We start from the raw sequence: 17,785 nt of genomic DNA, 5'->3' as shown, positions 1-17,785 counted from the left end.
CCATGCCAGGGAGACCTCCTCTTTGTTGAAAACGATGTACTTAAGTTGTAGGCGCGTCAGGATACCATAGTCGCCGTCGAGGATAGTGAGTTGCCCTTGGGAGATCCTTTTGTTGGACCCGGCGTCAGCGGCGAAGTATACTTTGGTTCATCTTCTGTTAAACCAAAACATTTTTTTTTTCAGTAGCGTAGCACTAGCATGGCAACGAGACGCGCAGTCGTCCGGACGATATCATAGTCGTAGCGCGAGATTTGAACCCTTGACGGTCAGGTGCACTCGCTCAGCCTACTCTCAGAACGTCGAAGGAATTAAGAGGGGCCAGTCATAACAATCTCAACTTGCCGAAAAAAAAAAAAGAAGGAAAAAAGTTTGTTATAAAAGACCCCCTACTCGAGGCAAACCTCACATGTTTCGTCATGGACACCTAAGATTCCGACACTCGCTTACCCGACCCTGCACTACCTGTTTCTCAAATTGAACGCTGCCATTCCGTCCAGCGCGTCGGTGGAGCGTCTTTTTTAGCTTGACTGATGACGTCTTTAGGAGGAAACGTGGGAAATTATCCTATCAAGAACTTTGAAATTTCTTGATAGGATGCGAGCTAATAAAATATTTTGGTGAAATCGTAAGCCATAAGATGACTGCATTTATTTTAGGCTCACAGGGCTTTTCCCGGATCAAAACTGCTGTTCATTCACTGATCAAAACTGCTGTTCAATATAAAAAAGTAACTTCGAAAGTAACTTCAAAGTAACTCGCTACGTTTTTAGAGTAGTTAGTAGTTTACTCAATTACTATTGCAAATGCGTAATTTCTACTCTACTCCAATTACTTTTGGCGCCGATACTCAGTAACTTAACTTAATTACCTTTTTTGAGTAATTTGTACATGTCTGCTCTTTAGTACACATGCGATTGCACTTTCCGGGCATTTTAATCCTATTTAGGGACTCGTGCATGCTGCCATCTAAAACATTTAGATAACATTGATCGTGCTGACAAAGAGTTGGAAAGCACAGAATCTGTTGAGCTCACTCAGACGCATGCTGTCCATGGTCATTGAGAATAAATAATGGTCGCGTGACCCCACCTATTATGGTCACGGGACCAGCTGGCCACCATTGGTTTACTATTTCCAGCGTGGTCACATTTTAGACGGGACCCCGCTGAGCATAGTCACGTGACCACCCATGAATGATGATCACGGGACGCCACGGATCATGGTCACGTGACTATGTGACATACATGGGTAAATTACTTCTAAAATGTAATTTAATTACAATTACAATTACTTTGCTTCAAAAGTAGTTTAACTACGATTACAATTACTACTACGTGAAAAGTAATTAATTAGAATTACAAATTACTTTTAAAACGTAATACAATTACTTCACAATTACTTATTTCTGAGAGCGACCCGACTTGGGCCATATAACTTTAAACGAGTTGTATAGAAGGCAACGTAGTTGTTCATTCTTTGCCCCAATGTTTGAGGAGGCTTAAGCATCGCTGCATAAATGCCACGTATTGTACTTTCCTTTTATAAATTTTGTTAAATTCAAGATAGAACTTGACAGTTTGGGGCAATGAAGTACCGCGCTGTTATATTTTTAATAAATATTAAATTAGTTCCTATGCTCGAAGACGCCAAATCGCTAAAGTAAACAATTGGCCTGATGGACTTTTGTTAGCCAGGCAAATAAAAATCCGACAATTAGTGATATATGAATATTTTTGCAAGCGTTAATATAAAAATAAAATCCACACGCGCTAATACGACCGAATGCACAAACAAACATCATGGTATTGTAAACTATTTACATTGAGTTGAAATTATAATGGCTCAGAAATATATAAGTACCAAATCGGGGCTCCCGAATCATTGGTGACAATATTCACAGGTGCGAGGTCAGTCTCCAAAATGCTTATGCAAATAATATTCGAAGTGAAACCAACAGGAAATAAACTTGAAAATAATACAAAGGTAGAAATATGCGACAGTACTAGAAGAAAGAAGTGAAAAGAAAATTGGCAAAGAAATGAAGAAAAAATAACTTCATAGGCCATTAAAATTCCCAACCTCAGCTGAAAGCTGAAGCTCGATTTTCTTTCTTTCAATATGTTGGCATGCTTACGCTATTGTTTTCTGCTCGCACCGCAGACGGCGCCACACGGCACTGTTGAGGTGGACTCTAAAGATGATTGTCTCTCAGCCGGCAGTGTAAGTAACAAAACAACAAACAATGCGATGCTATTTCTGTTGTGCGTGTCTTTGCGCTAGTGCTTCATTGATAGCTAGGCTGCCTGTGCGAGCGCTGAGGCTTTCCGAGGTTCCGTCAGCGCTGCAAAGTTTTGCAAAAGTAATTGTAATTGCGCCTGAAATTTTACAAGTACTGACGCTAGAAAGTAATTAAATTACAATTACGATTCCTTTCAGCCGAAAGTAATTAATTACAATTACAAATTACCAAGACAAGTAATTAAATGACAGTAATTCAATTACTATAATTGAATTACTACCAAAGCATGCTACGTGACCAAATTTTGTCCCCTGTTTCCAGCATGTGACGACGTGTACGGGACCTCACAGACAATGCTCATGCGACCACCCTGGATGATGGTCAGAGAACCCCACGGATTATGGCCGTGTTACCATGTGACCGCCATTGGCCCGCTATTTACAACATGTGACTAGGTGGACGGAACATCTCGGATAATGGCCATGTAACCACAGATGATTACGGTCACATGACTCGTCAGATTACGGTCACGTGGCAATGTGACCAGAATTTTCCAGCTATTTCCAGCATGTGACGAGGTGGATGGGACCCCTCGGAAAATAGACGCGTGACCGCCCATGAACAATAGTCACTTGCAGCACGGATCATGGTCACATGACCATGCGGCCACAATTTGCTTGCTATTTTCATAACTGTCCAAATTGACCGCTCAATCTGGAAGTCCAGCGTTACGGTCCGATCTGACGATTCAGCGTGACGATCCACTCTGACGGTTTAGAGTGACGGTCCCGCTACAGTCACTAAATAAGCTACGCTTTTAGAGTACCGCATTCCTTTTCTTTGGTATTTTGCCGACAAGACAGTCGCTCTATTTCACAATATTCTGGTTTCGCTGCGGCATCATTGGATAGCGGCAGTCACGTCAGTCGCTATCATCATCATCGCGTTTCTTCAACGCCACCATCTTGGGTCCGGCGATCCTCTGCCAGCTGTTGTTTGCTGTTTACTGCGCGCGCACGCTGAAATCCGTCACTCAGCACGCGCGTTTTCCGTGTTAGGTCGAGTTAAGAACAACACGACCTTGATTCACTGCCACAGCTGCGGCTACGGCAGCTGGCGCAGGCGACGGCTACAGCTCGGCTTGGCTCAGCTACAGTCACTCCTCCATCTGCGCGTGGACCCAAGATGGCGGTGAATGACGCGCTTCAGATGCGTAGTTTGGGAGTTTCGGTGCTGTGAAAGCGTAGCTTTATTTAGTAACTCTAGGTCTTGCGTGACAGCTGAGCGTGACGGTTCAATCTGTCGTGACGGTCCCAAAATTCTTGAAAACTGACGTATAAAAACGTTATGTGTTAAAAAAAAGCATGCGGTAAAAAAGTGTGCAATCAGAAAAATGGGGCCACTATACTCTTTGATGTCGCAAACGCTCGTTATTTCCAACACAAAACGTGTTTGTTGCTGATGAAAATGTCCTTATGAAAAAGAAGAAAAAAGAAAACAGTGAGGTCAACTGAGTGCCGACCCAGGGGGGTAGGGTAGCACCGACTTAGCGCAATACATTAGGAACGTCTTAACAAAATTTCATGGGAAAAGCGTTACATTTGGCTGTCACGTTTGATATACATGAAAAGGTTATATTTGCGTATGTCGTAGAGAATACCACGCTGTCGGCGTGCTATCGAACCTAGGACCCTGTGATATGTAGCTCAATGCTCTACCAACCGCGCAATGAGACGATCACCTTTCAAAGATTCAAGTTCATTCTTTGTGGGATCCGATGCCAACAGCACGCGCTCGCGGATTCAATAGGAAGAAGAAACAGGAAATGGCAAATGATTGATGGCCACGTGATCACATGGCTATGATCCGTGAGGGCACGTGACCATTCTTTTGATCGGTGGTCATGAGACAATTGTTCATGGGTTGTCACGCGACCATTGACCTTGTGAAAAGCCTGAAATAGCGGGCCAATGGTGGTCAGATGGTCAAGTGACCATAATTTGTGCGGTCACGTCACCGTCGGCTATTGCGGTCACGTGACCATGGTTCAAGGGTTCGGTCAACTTTGCTGTCAGGCTGGAAATAGTGAACCAATGGTGGTCAGATGGTCACGTGACCATAATTCATGTGTTTACACGATCATTATTCATTATCCGTGACCACGTACAGTATCGATGGGCTTGAGTAAATCCAGCATTGTTTGTGCTTTTCGGTTTTTGTTTTGTTTTGCAAACATTCTTTAGGGCTCGTACTCGCCCGTACCAGCTATTACGTTCGGTCGTCTTAGGGGACGTTAAACTACTTATAAACGTCAGAATCTACGTAGCCTGCCGAATCTTACAACCTTCCCTGGAAACAATGCTGCGCGGCTACTATGGTATTTTTTTTAATAATTTTATACCATCTAAGATGCAAGATTTGTGAAAATAGTCAGCCTAATACGTTTTGCGCAGCGTACTCTTCTCCCTAAATTATGGCCAGACAGTTGCTTAATGTATAAAACAAACACTGGCCAGCACAACATGAAACCATAAAGCATTGACGGCCGTTCTCAACAAATGTGCTAGGCGCGTAGCCATGGGGGTGGCTCAAGGAGCTGGGCCGACCCCCCCCCCCCCCCCTTCCCCTCCTTCGAAAAATTCAGTTTCTCTGGGTCCTTCTGCCGCCCCATTTATGACGTTTCGCCGTGGGCGGTCGTGCCTGAATTGTGCGCAGCCTTTCGTCGCGCCGAGAATATTTTTAATTATAAACGCCTAAATTTTTTTTTTTTTTTTTTTTTGGGGGGGGGGGAGGTTGTGTCTGTAACCAAGCTAAAAATTTACGTAGACAGTCAAATTCAAAGCAAAAAAAAAAAATTGGGTTGTATGCATGTTTATACAATAAGATGAGCTGACGGGATAGTTGTTTGTCCATCATGAATAAAATAGCGCAAAACAACAAGGAAGAAAGGACGAGGTAGACAGGAAGGATTAGCGCCCTTCCTGTCTACCTCGTCCTTCCTTCCTTGTTGTTTTGCGCTATTTTATTCATGATGTTTATACAGCCTAGAACTTGGTCTGCCTCAACGGGCGAAGAGTTTCCCAGCTGTAGATGAGAAACTTAGCCAGTGCAGTACGAGTCCTAGCCCGGGGTCTTTAACGTGCACCACGGAGTAGTGATACACGACCGCACGCCGGTATGATGCTCATCCAGGGTAGCTAAACTCGTGGAGCAAAACATTCTTCGCTTTCTGACGTAGCGGGGGGAGTGACCAAAAGAACGCCGCAAAGTTTCCTCCTCCCTGCGCGCGCTCAACTTCGCAACTTTTGACGAAAAATCCCCCGCGATCCCTAGGCGATGCACGAGAGCACGAGACAGCGCGGGGAGGCGAGCGTTCACGCCGCTCGCTGTACGTCGTCTTTGGGCTCTCTAGCGCCGACAATCCCGTCATGCCTCGCCCAGGCGAGGAGCGAGAGCAGACGACGAGAGTTCGTCTGCTACGATGAGGCATTCGCACAGCGGAACTGAAAGAAAAAGTTGGTTTTCTGCTCGAAATCGCGTCCCGCGGGCCACAAACTAAAACGCGAGCTTGAATTGTAAGCGTCTGATATTTCACGAAGAGAGGAATCGACGGCCCGTCTTTTATTCGCGAAATTTGAGTCGTTTTGTAGCCGTACAGACGCTGAAACCTACCAGTGTGCAATGAAAGCCCCAGAACAACCACAGGGGCCGCGAGATCTAGCATCATTTGTGTATGGGTGAAAAGTGCAACATTTTTCGACAAAGCTCCAACAGCAGAAACCTGCGACGCATTCACTCAGCGTCCGGGAAGGCTAAACATGGAGACGTTGCCCGAGACTCAAGCAAAGTCATATATGAGTGGCAGCTATCTCGCCCCGTCATATTTTGTTTTGAGAAAGCTCTCGTTCTCAATGCCAGGGAAATAAAAAGTCTTACGAAACGTATTGCTAGCTGTTCCAAAGAACTAGATTTAAGCCGTATCCTTTCAGTTATTCACTCATAATATTATGCTTAAAACGAAGCAAGCTCTTGCGCGTACAATGAAATCAATTTCCTCAAGCGTATGCTGTTTTGTAGTCAACTGGTTTCGGAAACTTACGCCGTCTGTAGATATCTCTGACTGCCGAGTTGCTTAAGTGGAAGTCATCGCAAATGTAAGTTCCACGTTGCAGCAACCAACGTTTAAACGATGGCAGCGACTGCACTCTCGCATTCCCACCCATCACGTCGAACAAAAAGGCGCTAGTTTCGGTTTGAGGTCGGTACTTTTCTACAACATCTATGGCGACAGCATCAGTCTGCACTGGGTGCATTTGGCAAGTTCGTTCGGGGCCTGTTCTCCGTGCAGCACTCGGTGGGTGTAATGCATTAGAACTCTCACAGTGCAAGTCTGTATCGCGAATTGGGAGCCCGTCACTGGCCTCACCGGCGGCCATTGCTTGACGACAGGCAATATGCCGCGTCCTGTCTAGTTCTCCCTTCATTTTCGTCCTTGTTGGTTTGGCCTATTACGCCATGAGGCAATACACGCAAGTCTAAGGAAGAAACATGCAAAAATTGGAAGCTTGCACGCGGTGCTCGAGGGTGAGCATTTTATGATGTGCTGCGATGATTATGTCGGGTTCTTGGAGATCAAATAGACATTCGTCAAGCGTTTGAACATCGATTAAAAAACAATTGGCCGGAGCACGATTGACTTTACCGACTTCGCTTGCTTCGGTTGCTAAATAAATGGCACGTCGAGCGACTGAACGGCACGCTCCGAGTTTCAGTTTGTCACGGAAGCCCTCACAGGAGTTCAAAGAAAAAGCTTTCACCATGAAGCACTATGTACAAGCGGTCGAAACGATGCGAAAATCCCTAGTAAAGGCATTCTAACTTATCGTTTGCTGAGCTTTGATGACTCCGAAATCACGGATGACTCCACAATAACTCTCGGTAGCCCTTGTCTCATTAAACACATAACAGTTAACGCCCAACAAAGTAGCCCTGGACCCTCAACCACACAACATTTAGTTAAACAAGATTGGTATTCTAACGCGTTTAATATTCTTGCCCACAATATTAACTGTTATTTGCGGAAACATGATAGAAGTTTCATGGTAGAGAACAATTTACTAACGTAATAAAATTGAGTTGTGTCAAGCGATGACTGCCGGTGGTGCCGCTCGACCCCAGCAATAGCTACTCTATCCACGATCTAGCCTCCTAAGAAATCAGTGGTGCCATTGCTATTAGATATAAATCGTTTATTTGCATCGGTACTCCCATACCTGCCGGATGTAGGGACGAGACGCAAAACCGTACATCCGGCCAATATTGAAGCCGGTTTTCGGACGACATTAGGGAGTTTTCATAGATCGTTTTCGCCGTCCCGCAAGGGCCCTCCGCAACCCGCTACGATAGCGGGAACTCCACAGTAAAGGCTATCGGCGCGCAGGCGCAGTAGCAACTTCGTTGCGGAACGCTTAGCGGAGGGGGCAGACCGGTCTACGAAAATTCCCTATTGCCTCGACACTCGCCAAGAAGCAACGTGCTGTTTCGGCGACTCGTTTGTGTAATTTATTTGTTCAGTCATATTAATGGGTCCCGGGCCACTGTGTACACCCCAAAAAAGAAATGTACTGTGGTAATTACACCTTGAGGAGAAGCAGGCACGTAGCCAGATTTTCGTTTAAGGGGGGGGGGGGGGGGGGCGCCGATGACAAAGTGCTCTATGAGGGGATGAGGGGGAGGGAGGAGAGGAGGCCCCAGCAAAATGGAAAATTTCGGGGGGGGGGGGGGGGGACGGGAAGGCCAGGCCTTATGCCCCTCCACCCCCCCCCCCCCCCCCCCCCCTCCCCTTGGCTACGTGCCTGACGAGAAGGGGTATTGTAGTTTTACATCTTTATAAAAAGGTGTAGGCATTATCATACGTTTTAAGAAACGTGTTTAAGAAATCACACATTTTTAAAGGTGTGAAGTTTACATTTTTTTTATAAGGTCCATCGCTACACTTATTAGGGTGTTAGTTATGGGACACCCCACTTACATGTTTAAAGGTGGGGAAATGCTTAATGTGTATATACCTCTAATGGAAGACAATCTCTTTCATGTGATTACATCGCGTGCCGATGAAACGATCTGTCGATGACACGTCGTTCGATGAACTGATTTGACCGCCAATGAGTGACGACCGCCAGTAGAATTTCGGGGAAATAATTCTGCCGGCTGCCGGGAGACTCGACCCTACCCAAGAATTACCCCGGTCCTTGTTTGTTTTCCAACATTCTGAATTGGATACCAGCTTATTAGTACCTCTTTGGATATTACAGAAAAAAATAAAATAAAAGAAGCGATGGCAGCCGCAAAAATTCTGACAGCCCGGTTCACAGTCATGTGGGAGACTGACAGGTGCTCGTCAGTCGCCACCATGCCTTGAAAGCTACCGGTTCCGAAGAACCGGAGCGCGCAGAGAACTTGTTGTTCCACGGTCCGAGGCGGCGAACGAAGCTCGTCGCAGAGTCAACGCACAACGGCTTTCGATCGCCGGTACTGTCGCCGAAAGTCGTCGTCGGGGAGTTGAAAGGCGTCCCCAGTGGTCTCAGTAGCGACGCCGACGGTGGCGGAAGATAAGCTCGGCCGCAGCGTACGGCACCGCCATGTTGACAAAGTTTAACTTCGCCTCGATCCGAAGCGAAGATCTCGAGCTCAAACCACGGCTCTCGCAAAGTTCGGAAACGTCACTTTGACGTCAGTGACAACTTCGACAAACGAGGTTTCTTTTTAACAGAAACTTCGGAGGGATTTTGAGCGTCAGCAGGTCGCCTAGGGACAATTTGCAAAGCATTAATTTTAGCTTGTCGTAGGGATGTAGGGACAAATGGGCGCTACGTCATCGGCGAAGCCGTTCAATCAGCGGGCTCCTCGCGCCCCTCACGCGCCGCACGCGCGCCTCGATGAACTTTGTTTTGAATGATTGACACCTCGCTCGGTGCGACGTCAGCGTCGCGAGAGTCCAATTAGCGCGTTCCGCAACTTTCGGACACAAAGTTGTGCTTGACGAGTTTAGCGACCCAGATCGAAGCGGGCAGGGGTGTGGATTGAACCTGGGTTCCAGGGTTCTGCAGCGCGAGCTTTCGCTCCACGTGCTCCTAGCTGGTGTGCGCTAGCACACTCCACCACCGATCCCCCCAAATCCAAAGTAAAAAAGATAAAATGCAAGTGTTTCAGCCCCTATATAACAGTTGCAAATATTTGAAATCCAGGGCACACATTTTGATTGTAAACATCTAAATATTATACAGTCATATTATAACCTCCACATTCTTATTCAATATGCTGTCACAAACGCATCGCACAAGTCTTTAATTCGATTAGTCTTTGTAAAGGCAGCTTGGCCGCAAGCAGTTTTGGTGCGCGGCGGAGGGCTAACTTTACAGGGGCAAAAAGCGGGCCGAATACGAAAAGCTTCGAGGAATATAAAGTATCAATTAAAATTAAAAAAAAAAAAAAAAAAATATATATATATATATATATATATATATATATATATATATATATATATATATATATATATTTGACTGCGGCGTGTGCTATGAGTACGCAGCTATTATATTACTTGGTAACATCACGATTCTTCATTTCAATGAGAAGAAATTCAAAATTTTTCCAAAATGACCCATTGTACCCAATGAAAAAAAAAAATTATGTCAGGCTCAGGAATAAAACAAACAATCCTGAGGTTAAAGTAGGCATTAAATAAGATTAGAATTCAAGACGACGCAAGCGGAGCATGTCCAGGAATGCTGAAGATGTTCACTTCGCAACCGCGAAGCGGACCCTCTCGTGTGACATCGTCAAATGCGCGTGAATTTGTAGTGCATCTTTAAGCGACCGCGTTCGCAGCCGCTTTGCAAATGTGGTTCCGCTGCCAGCATGAATGTGGCAGTATGGCCCGTTCACACACTCGCGTTTGACTATAGGACCGACTGAGACATGACCGGTTCTTAAGCTTGTCGTTACGGCTTACGGCCGGCTCCGCAGCGGCGCATCCGGCTGTAAGCCGTGGCGAGAGGCTTAAAAACCGGTCTTCTCTCAGTAAGGCGTTGTCGGTTGCAAGTGTGTCAACGGGGCTTCACCCCGTATTCACCAAGGCGGTTGAACGCTTTAGGTTGAACCTCTTTTGCAAAAGCAGTTGCGAACGCTTCTGCTTCGATACCCAATACAAATTCACGCTCTTTTGATGATGAAAACGAGCGGATCTGCTTTGCAGTTGCGATTCGAACGCCAGTTTAAATGCAGCATAATTGTCTTGTTAGGATAGCGCGAGTTTCATTTGCTTTTGTTTATTTAAGCTTGTTTTGCTCTTTCAGAAGCCTTGTTACCACGCGTGAACAGATGTTGACGCATACTTGTAGCCGTGGCTCGTGCATGATCGAACTCTGCAGTGGTATGGTGCTCATGCTCGATTCAAGCATTACACGACCGGGGCTTTAGTCTTACGCAGAGCCGCTTATACTGAGTGAGTTGAGCCTTCTTAAGGAGATTTTGACCGCCTGCCAACCACAGCAGCGTAGTCTGACAACCGGGGTATGACTACTTCCGTCCGCCATCTTTTGGGTCTGACTCAGAGGAACTCTATGCGATTTCTCGGGAATAAAACAAAACAAAACAAAGAAGCAACGTTACTAAAACACTCAGTTGGGAAACTCCGATAGAGACAGCTTCGAAAAAGTGGCCCCAATCTGTCTCCGCGCACCGAGCTAATGACGAACACAACGCCACCATTCCTCCCGCAGCGGCCTCTCGCAGAACTGCACGTGACTTCTATCTTGGCTAAGAACAGATACAGCGGTAGAGGTTACAGGGGTGCCACCCCCGTCTCCCCGGCGGACGCGCCGCGTTCAACTACTGACGTTAAAATGCACCTAGGTCAGGACGTGCTACCTGAAAAGCCCGCTGAGGCATGGTTGTATAAAAACAATATTAATTGTTCCGCAAAACCTTGCGAACTAAAGATGATAAAACATCACGCGCCCATCATGTGGTACTAAACTCCAATAAATTTCATGGAAAAAGAGTCTTTTCCGTTTGTTTTTACGCAAAAACAGGCTTTCAAAAAGCTCAAGGTGACCACAGTACAGACAAATGATAAAGAGTGGGGCTGTTGTCGCACTTAGCTCGGTCTCGGTGGACGCCAGCGGCCCAGGTTTCGACGGCGAGTTTCCCAACTGAGTGTTTTAGTAACGTTGCAAAGAAGTAACGCCATTTTATGTTATCGGAAGATCCGCTTGTTCTAGCGGGCAACAAGCTCCGCCCATTGGCCAAACTCACTATAAACGTCTCTAATCTTACGGACGCGCTCGCGGCTCCTGACCGAGAGAAGTTTGTACGCTCCTTGCACGGGGTTTGCGATGATCTCAGAACACCGAGATCTAATTGGCTAATTGAAACAAAATAGTGGGTAGACTTCGAGGGATCTAGAATTGAGGTCTGCCCACCATCCTTTCAAGAATAATCAATGCTCGGCGTCCCTCTGATGTCACCGCAACTCCTGCACAAGAAGCAGACGACTTGCTCTCCGCATCGACGACGTGTGCCACCAAAATCGTCGTTGTGGTCGGCATTCGCGATTGGCCAAAGGTTCCCTATGACGTATTTATTTGGATTAATTTTTCTTTCATCGACTGAAATGAGAACAATATCAGACGGTCAACTTTGACGGTGTTGGTTTAGGAATGCGATGACTCCAAGCTTCCTTCGTGCTTTTGAAACGCACCATTTAACTTGGAGCTTGCAATTGATGATAAGTAGCCAGGATTACAGCTCGTGACGTCACTGCGAGCCAAATCCTGGTCGCGACTTCACGAACGGGCGACACAAGAGGGCGCCACCGAAACATCTCGGCCTAATACCACACCACAGTGAAAGTGGTCGAGAAGTGGCAACAGATATTTGTTTTGAAACTACGTTGCAATAGACGCGGTAATTCTTTGCGTTCCAAATGCACCTGTAATACTTTGGGTGACTTTAATTATACTTCGATAGGTTGGCCAGATATATCTATTAAGCATAGTTTCTTCACTTTCAGATTGTTTTAAGTTCGTAAATTTGTATCGCAATTTTAATTTCTCAAAATATTTACCATATTGCTTCCTTTGCCGCTTCTGTGTTAGACCTCATTCTGACAACATCGCCCGAGCTCCATCCCTTTATAAATTCACTTGCCTGGCCTTAGTGATAATTCTTTACTACACTTTCTGTTACATCTACCTATATACTTCAGGTCAGGGGTCGGCAACCTTTTTGCAGAAGCAGGCCCAATCGTCACGAAGCTTAAACCCCGGGAAGGGGGGGCGGGGGGGGGGGGGAGGGGGGGGGGGGGGAGAGGAGGGGCGAAGAAAAGGCAAAAAGTAAGTGAAGTCGTTTTCTGTCCAAGTATGCCGGGCATCCTACTCAGTTTGTGGCAGGGTTGGGCACGAATACTCAAAAATGTAATTGGAAATACAAATACTGGGATGCATTAAAATAATAGCTAAAATACTGATACTAAGATACATCTGTAGAAATGTATCGCGATTCGTATCGAAATACATTTTAAAAAGAGGCAAAGAGTATTTGAAAATACAAATACAGGAATATATTTTAGGGATGGCAGAAATACAAATACTGAAAGTCCAATACATTTTCCAAATTTTTTGAGACGCCAACTGAGATGAAGCTTGAAGTGGATGTTTTCGATCCCGAAATTACTTTCCTGTAGGCTTGGCACTTTGCCTTGAAGGTAGTGGTTTCGGACGACAAGGAGTCTTCAATGGGCCACAAAAAAACGTTTTATCAAGGGCTGACCGCGGTCCCTTCCATAACACCCTGTCTGTTTGACAAGGGAATCCTGTCAACATTGATCACATGATGTCACGGTGGAATGAACTAATATTCTTTATCTGTAGTTGTGGCCTTAAACATGAAACTTTACCACGCTGCTGTACGAAAGGACAATACGTACTTTCGTTGTAGATTACGTAGTTGAAGATCGTGCATGCAGTGTCATCTGGAATTTTTGAGAATAGGGGACCACTTGAAGCATCTTGGAATACATGTCTTATCTTCTGTTACGGTTGAAAAAACGATACCGTAGCATCCCTGTTCTGAAGGTCCTCACTAACGACCCTCCGCCACCGACGCACGGATTGCAGTCCTCAAGTTTTGCCTAGTGTTGTGTGTCCGCCGACAAAGGAGAGACTTTGGTACGGAACGTGTCTTTATTCCGCAACCAACATGGGGAGCGACTTGCTCCGTAGCGTCCAGCTCAAGCGGCCCAATGAAACAGACTACTCGCCGCCCGGGTGCCCCATCCCAGAGTTCCCCGCGGCGTTGTACCCAGGGTGACCCGACCCGAACCTCACTCCGCCAAACACCACATTCTTCCGCACTTGATTGACAAAGTCCCCCTTAGGTCAGTCCCCCGGTGAATAACGATCAGGAGGGCAGCGCACTCTTGTTGGATAGCGCTGAGTCGGCGTTCGAGGCCTTGAAATACTGGTCGACCCCGGGTCCGTTGAGGCACTTGTAGGTGGGCTGGCAGGGGGAGGCTGCGCTTGGCTTGCTGTACTTAAAGCTTGCGGTATGAAGCTAGCTCCATCTTCCTCCTGTGACGCCGGCGTTCCAACTTCCTGGTCCCCCTCCTGCCGAATGTGATCCTGATGGCGTCGCCAGATGACTGTGTCATGGTCCCGGTACACACGCAGCTTGTACGAGACAGGACCGCTCCTTGACAGTATAGTTGCCTTTAGCCACTTGTCTCCCCGATGGGGGTTCCACACACGTACCCGGTCCTTTAATTTAAACTCTCGGGTACGGCAGCTTCTTTGCAATATCTGGCGGAACTGATGCCTGGCCACTCTGTTTTCTACAGATGGCTTGAGAACATCCAGTCTAGTGCGAAGGCGTCTTCCCAAAAACAAAACTGCTGGCGCCTCCCCAGTTGTTGCATGTGGAATGTTTCGGTAAGTTTGCAAAAACTTTCCTAAGGTCTGCTGCAGTGGCTCCGAGGCAACTCCCTTGCGCAGCGCCGATTTTAAGGTTTGCACAAATCTCTCCGCCAGGCCGTTGCTACTGGGGTGATACGGTGCTGTTAACACATGACGTGTTCCGATCCGTTTTAGAAAGTCCTTGAACTCGTTTGACGTAAACTGTGTGCCGTTGTCAGAAACCAACGTCTCGGGCATTCCAAAACGCGCAAACACCTCCTGCAGCTTTTCAATAGTCTTTGCCGAGGTTGTCGCTTGCATAATAAACACCTCTGGCCATTTTGAGTGGGCATCCACAATTACCAAAAACATAGCTCCTCGAAATGGTCCAGCGTAGTCTACATGTACCCGCTGCCATGGTTTGGTGGGCCACTACCAAGGCTGCAAAGGCGCTTGCGTAGGCAGATTACGCTGTTGCTGACACTGCTCACACGCCTTCACATGGTTTTCCACATCCTGGTCCACTGAGGGCCACCAAAAATAACTCCTAGCTAGCTCCTTGGCTCGCACTACTCCTGGATGCCCTTCATGGATTTCGTCCAGCAGCACGCTCCGTAGCTTTTCCGGCACTACCACTCGCAGTCCTAACATAAGGCAGCCCTGTTGTGCCGACAGCTCCGTGTTACGTTGAAACCAAGGTTTCAGCGCTTGGTCTCCCACGTAAGGAGGCCACCCCTTCAAGACGTAGTCGTACACCCGCCTCAGCAACGGGTCTCGTGCGGTTTCTCTTGCGATGTCCCGACTGTCCACCGGCAAGGACAGTAATCTTAAGGAACAAAAAGACTCCACTTTTTCGTCACTCTCCTGCCGCCCTTCCACTGGAAGTCTGGAGAAACAGTCCGCTTCAACATTCTCAGTCGACCGCTTGAACACCAAAGAATACCTGTAGGCAGACAGGGTCACTGCCCACCTTTGCAGACGTGCAGCCGCCATTGCCGGGATCCCAGTCTTTGGTCCAAAAATAGTCTGCAAGGGCTTATGGTCCGTCACAAGCTTAAACGTGCGTCCATAAAGGTAAAAGTGAAACTTCTTCACTCCAAACAGTAACGCCAGCGCTTCCTTTTCCAACTGGCTGTACCCTTTTTCTGCAGACGTCAGTGTCCGTGACGCGTATGCGACTGGCCGCGCAGTTCCATCTTCCAATATGTGAGACAACACAGCTCCGACACCGTAAGATGATGCGTCACACGCCAGTTGTAAGGGTGCTGTTGGGTCGTAGTGTACAAGCACTTCTGAGGACATCAACAACTTTTTGACTCGTTGGAAGGCCTCTTGACATGTACGGTCCCAGTGCCACTTCAAATCTTGATGCAGTAGCTTGTAGAGTGGAGCCACTATGGTTGCCAGTTGAGGAACAAACTTGCCGTAGTAGTTCACGGCTCCCAGAAGCGATCTCAGCTGCGACACGTCTGCTGGTGCTGGTGCCTTTACGATAGCAGCCACCTTCTCCTCCGACGTCCTTATTCCTTCAGGACTTATCACATGTCCCAGGTACTGCAACGGATCCTGGAAGAAGGCACACTTTTCTCGCTTGATGCGAACGCCTCGTTCCGCAAAACGCTTGAACACCTCCTCCAGACTTCTTAGATGCTCCTCCTGCGATTTTCCGGTAATTAGCACGTCATCCAAATAACATGCCACCCCTGGGATTCCTTTCAGCATGTTATCCATTACCCTCTGGAAAATTGCCGGGGCCGACGCTATTCCAAAAGGCAGGCGATTCATGAGGTGTTTGTGTGTCGTGATGGTCAGTAATCGTCGGGACTCCTCACTCATGACAACCTGCTGATATGCTCTGTTGAGGTCGATTTTTGAAAAACTCTGACCTCCTGCCAACACTGAGAAGAGCTCATCTACTCTCGGCAAGGGATAACGCTCAACATCCAACATCGGATTCAATGTCATCTTGTAATCGCAGCACAATCGTATGGTGCCATCCTTCTTAGGAACAGGCACTAATGGTGTCACAAACTCGCTACTGGTGGTCGGTGTGATGACACCAAGGGCTTCTAGGTTCGACAGTTCCTTTTCTACAGCTGGAACCAATGCAAAGGGTACACTCCTGGCCTTCAAAAACTTGTGATGACTTCCTTCTTTAAGGAACAGCCTCGCCTCCACTCCAGAGATCTTCCCCAGTTCGTCCTTGAAGATGGCCTGATACCTGTCTAGTAATACTTGCAACTTGTCCACTGGCATCGGACTTGCCCCTTGTGTGCTCCTCTGAAGATTGTTGAAGCCCGTCACTGACTTCCAGTTCAACCGCAGCCTCTGTAGCCACTCCCGGCCAAGAAGTGGTGGCCCTGACTGGTTCAGGACATACAATGGCAGGACTCTTGTTTCCTCTTGATGCGAAACTTTAACTTCCAGAACTCCACAGGGCTTGACAGTTTCCCCGGTGTACGTCTTCAACCGCAGCGCCGTCGGCTTCAAGTTCAATGCCGCAAACCTCTTACGGTACTGCTGCTTTGAGATGACTGATACCGCCGCTCCGGTATCGATTTCCATTGTCACCGGCGAATTCTCAACCAGCACTTCTACCGTCAATGGCTGGTCTTTTGGAGCTGTAATGCGGTTGACATGGGCGTCCTTAGTCACCGTTAAAGTTTTCAGCGACTTCTTCCTTCCTTGCGGCTTCCTCTCCTGAAATGAGCGGCATGCTCGCTGAATATGCCCCACTTTCTGGCATTTGTAACAGGTCGCCTCGCTGTGTATGCACGTGCGTGCGAGATGCTTGCTTGACCCGCAACGGTAACAAGCTACCCCTCGCTTCTTAGTATCTTCCTTGTCACCTTTCAACTTGTGGACGCTGGCGCTTTCCACTTGGTCGCTGTTGCCACCAGACCCGTGCACCTCGAATGTGCTTTTTATCGCTGTCTCTAAAGCCACGGCCCGGTCAACCGCTTTCTGGAAGGTCAACGTCTTATCTTCGGCGAAAAGTGCTCGCTGAATATCCCCGCGGCGCATTCCGCAAACGAACCGGTCACGCAATGACTCATCCAAAAACGTGCCAAAGTCGCACGTTCGTGCGAGCGTCCTTAGCGCGGCGACGAACTGCGCAATAGTCTCGCCCTCCTCTTGAATTCGGCGATGAAATCTGGCTCGCTCTGCAATAACAGACGGCTTGGGTTCTAGATGGTCTCGTAGTAGCTGCGTTAGCTCGTCGAAGGACTTCGTTACTGGTAGCTGAGGAGCTGTTAGCGACTTGAGTAAGTTGTACGTCGTAGGCCCAATTAGGCTTAAAAAGGCGTCAACCTGGTCGGTTTCCGGCACATGGTTCGCTCTCAAAAACGACGCTAGTCTTTCTTCGTATGACGACCATGAGCACAACGAAGCGTCAAAATGTTCGACTTGCCCGAACTTGGCCATGGCTCTGCACCATTCCGCTGCGTCGCTTGCTCCTCCGTACCCGCCGCAGTTGCTGTCTTCTCAGGCCTACACGGCGTCCACCAGTTGCTGCTCGAGTTCTGCCCGCATGGGTGGTCGGTCGAAAGTCCTCGTCGCCACTTTATGTTGTGTGTCCGCCGACAAAGGAGAG

General features: G+C 47.6%; 1 protein-coding gene across 1 annotated transcript; it reads right to left on the bottom strand.

Moving 5' to 3' along the window:
- Positions 1-13,668: 13,668 nt before the first annotated feature.
- On the bottom strand, positions 13,669-17,214 carry LOC121045677 (uncharacterized protein K02A2.6-like). The gene is made up of 3 exons (XM_040498773.1): positions 17,011-17,214; positions 16,363-16,890; positions 13,669-14,451 (listed from the first exon to the last, which is right to left on the bottom strand). Exons 1-3 carry the CDS (start codon positions 17,212-17,214, stop codon positions 13,678-13,680), a joined length of 1,506 nt encoding a protein of 501 aa, XP_040354707.1. The 3' UTR covers positions 13,669-13,677.
- Between the last annotated feature and the right edge of the window lie 571 nt (positions 17,215-17,785).

This window comes from Ixodes scapularis, unplaced genomic scaffold (assembly GCF_016920785.2).
Source record: "Ixodes scapularis isolate PalLabHiFi unplaced genomic scaffold, ASM1692078v2 PGA_scaffold7__128_contigs__length_106722199, whole genome shotgun sequence".
Lineage (NCBI taxonomy): Eukaryota > Metazoa > Arthropoda > Arachnida > Ixodida > Ixodidae > Ixodes > Ixodes scapularis.
This window is presented reverse-complemented; position numbering and strand designations above follow the sequence as displayed.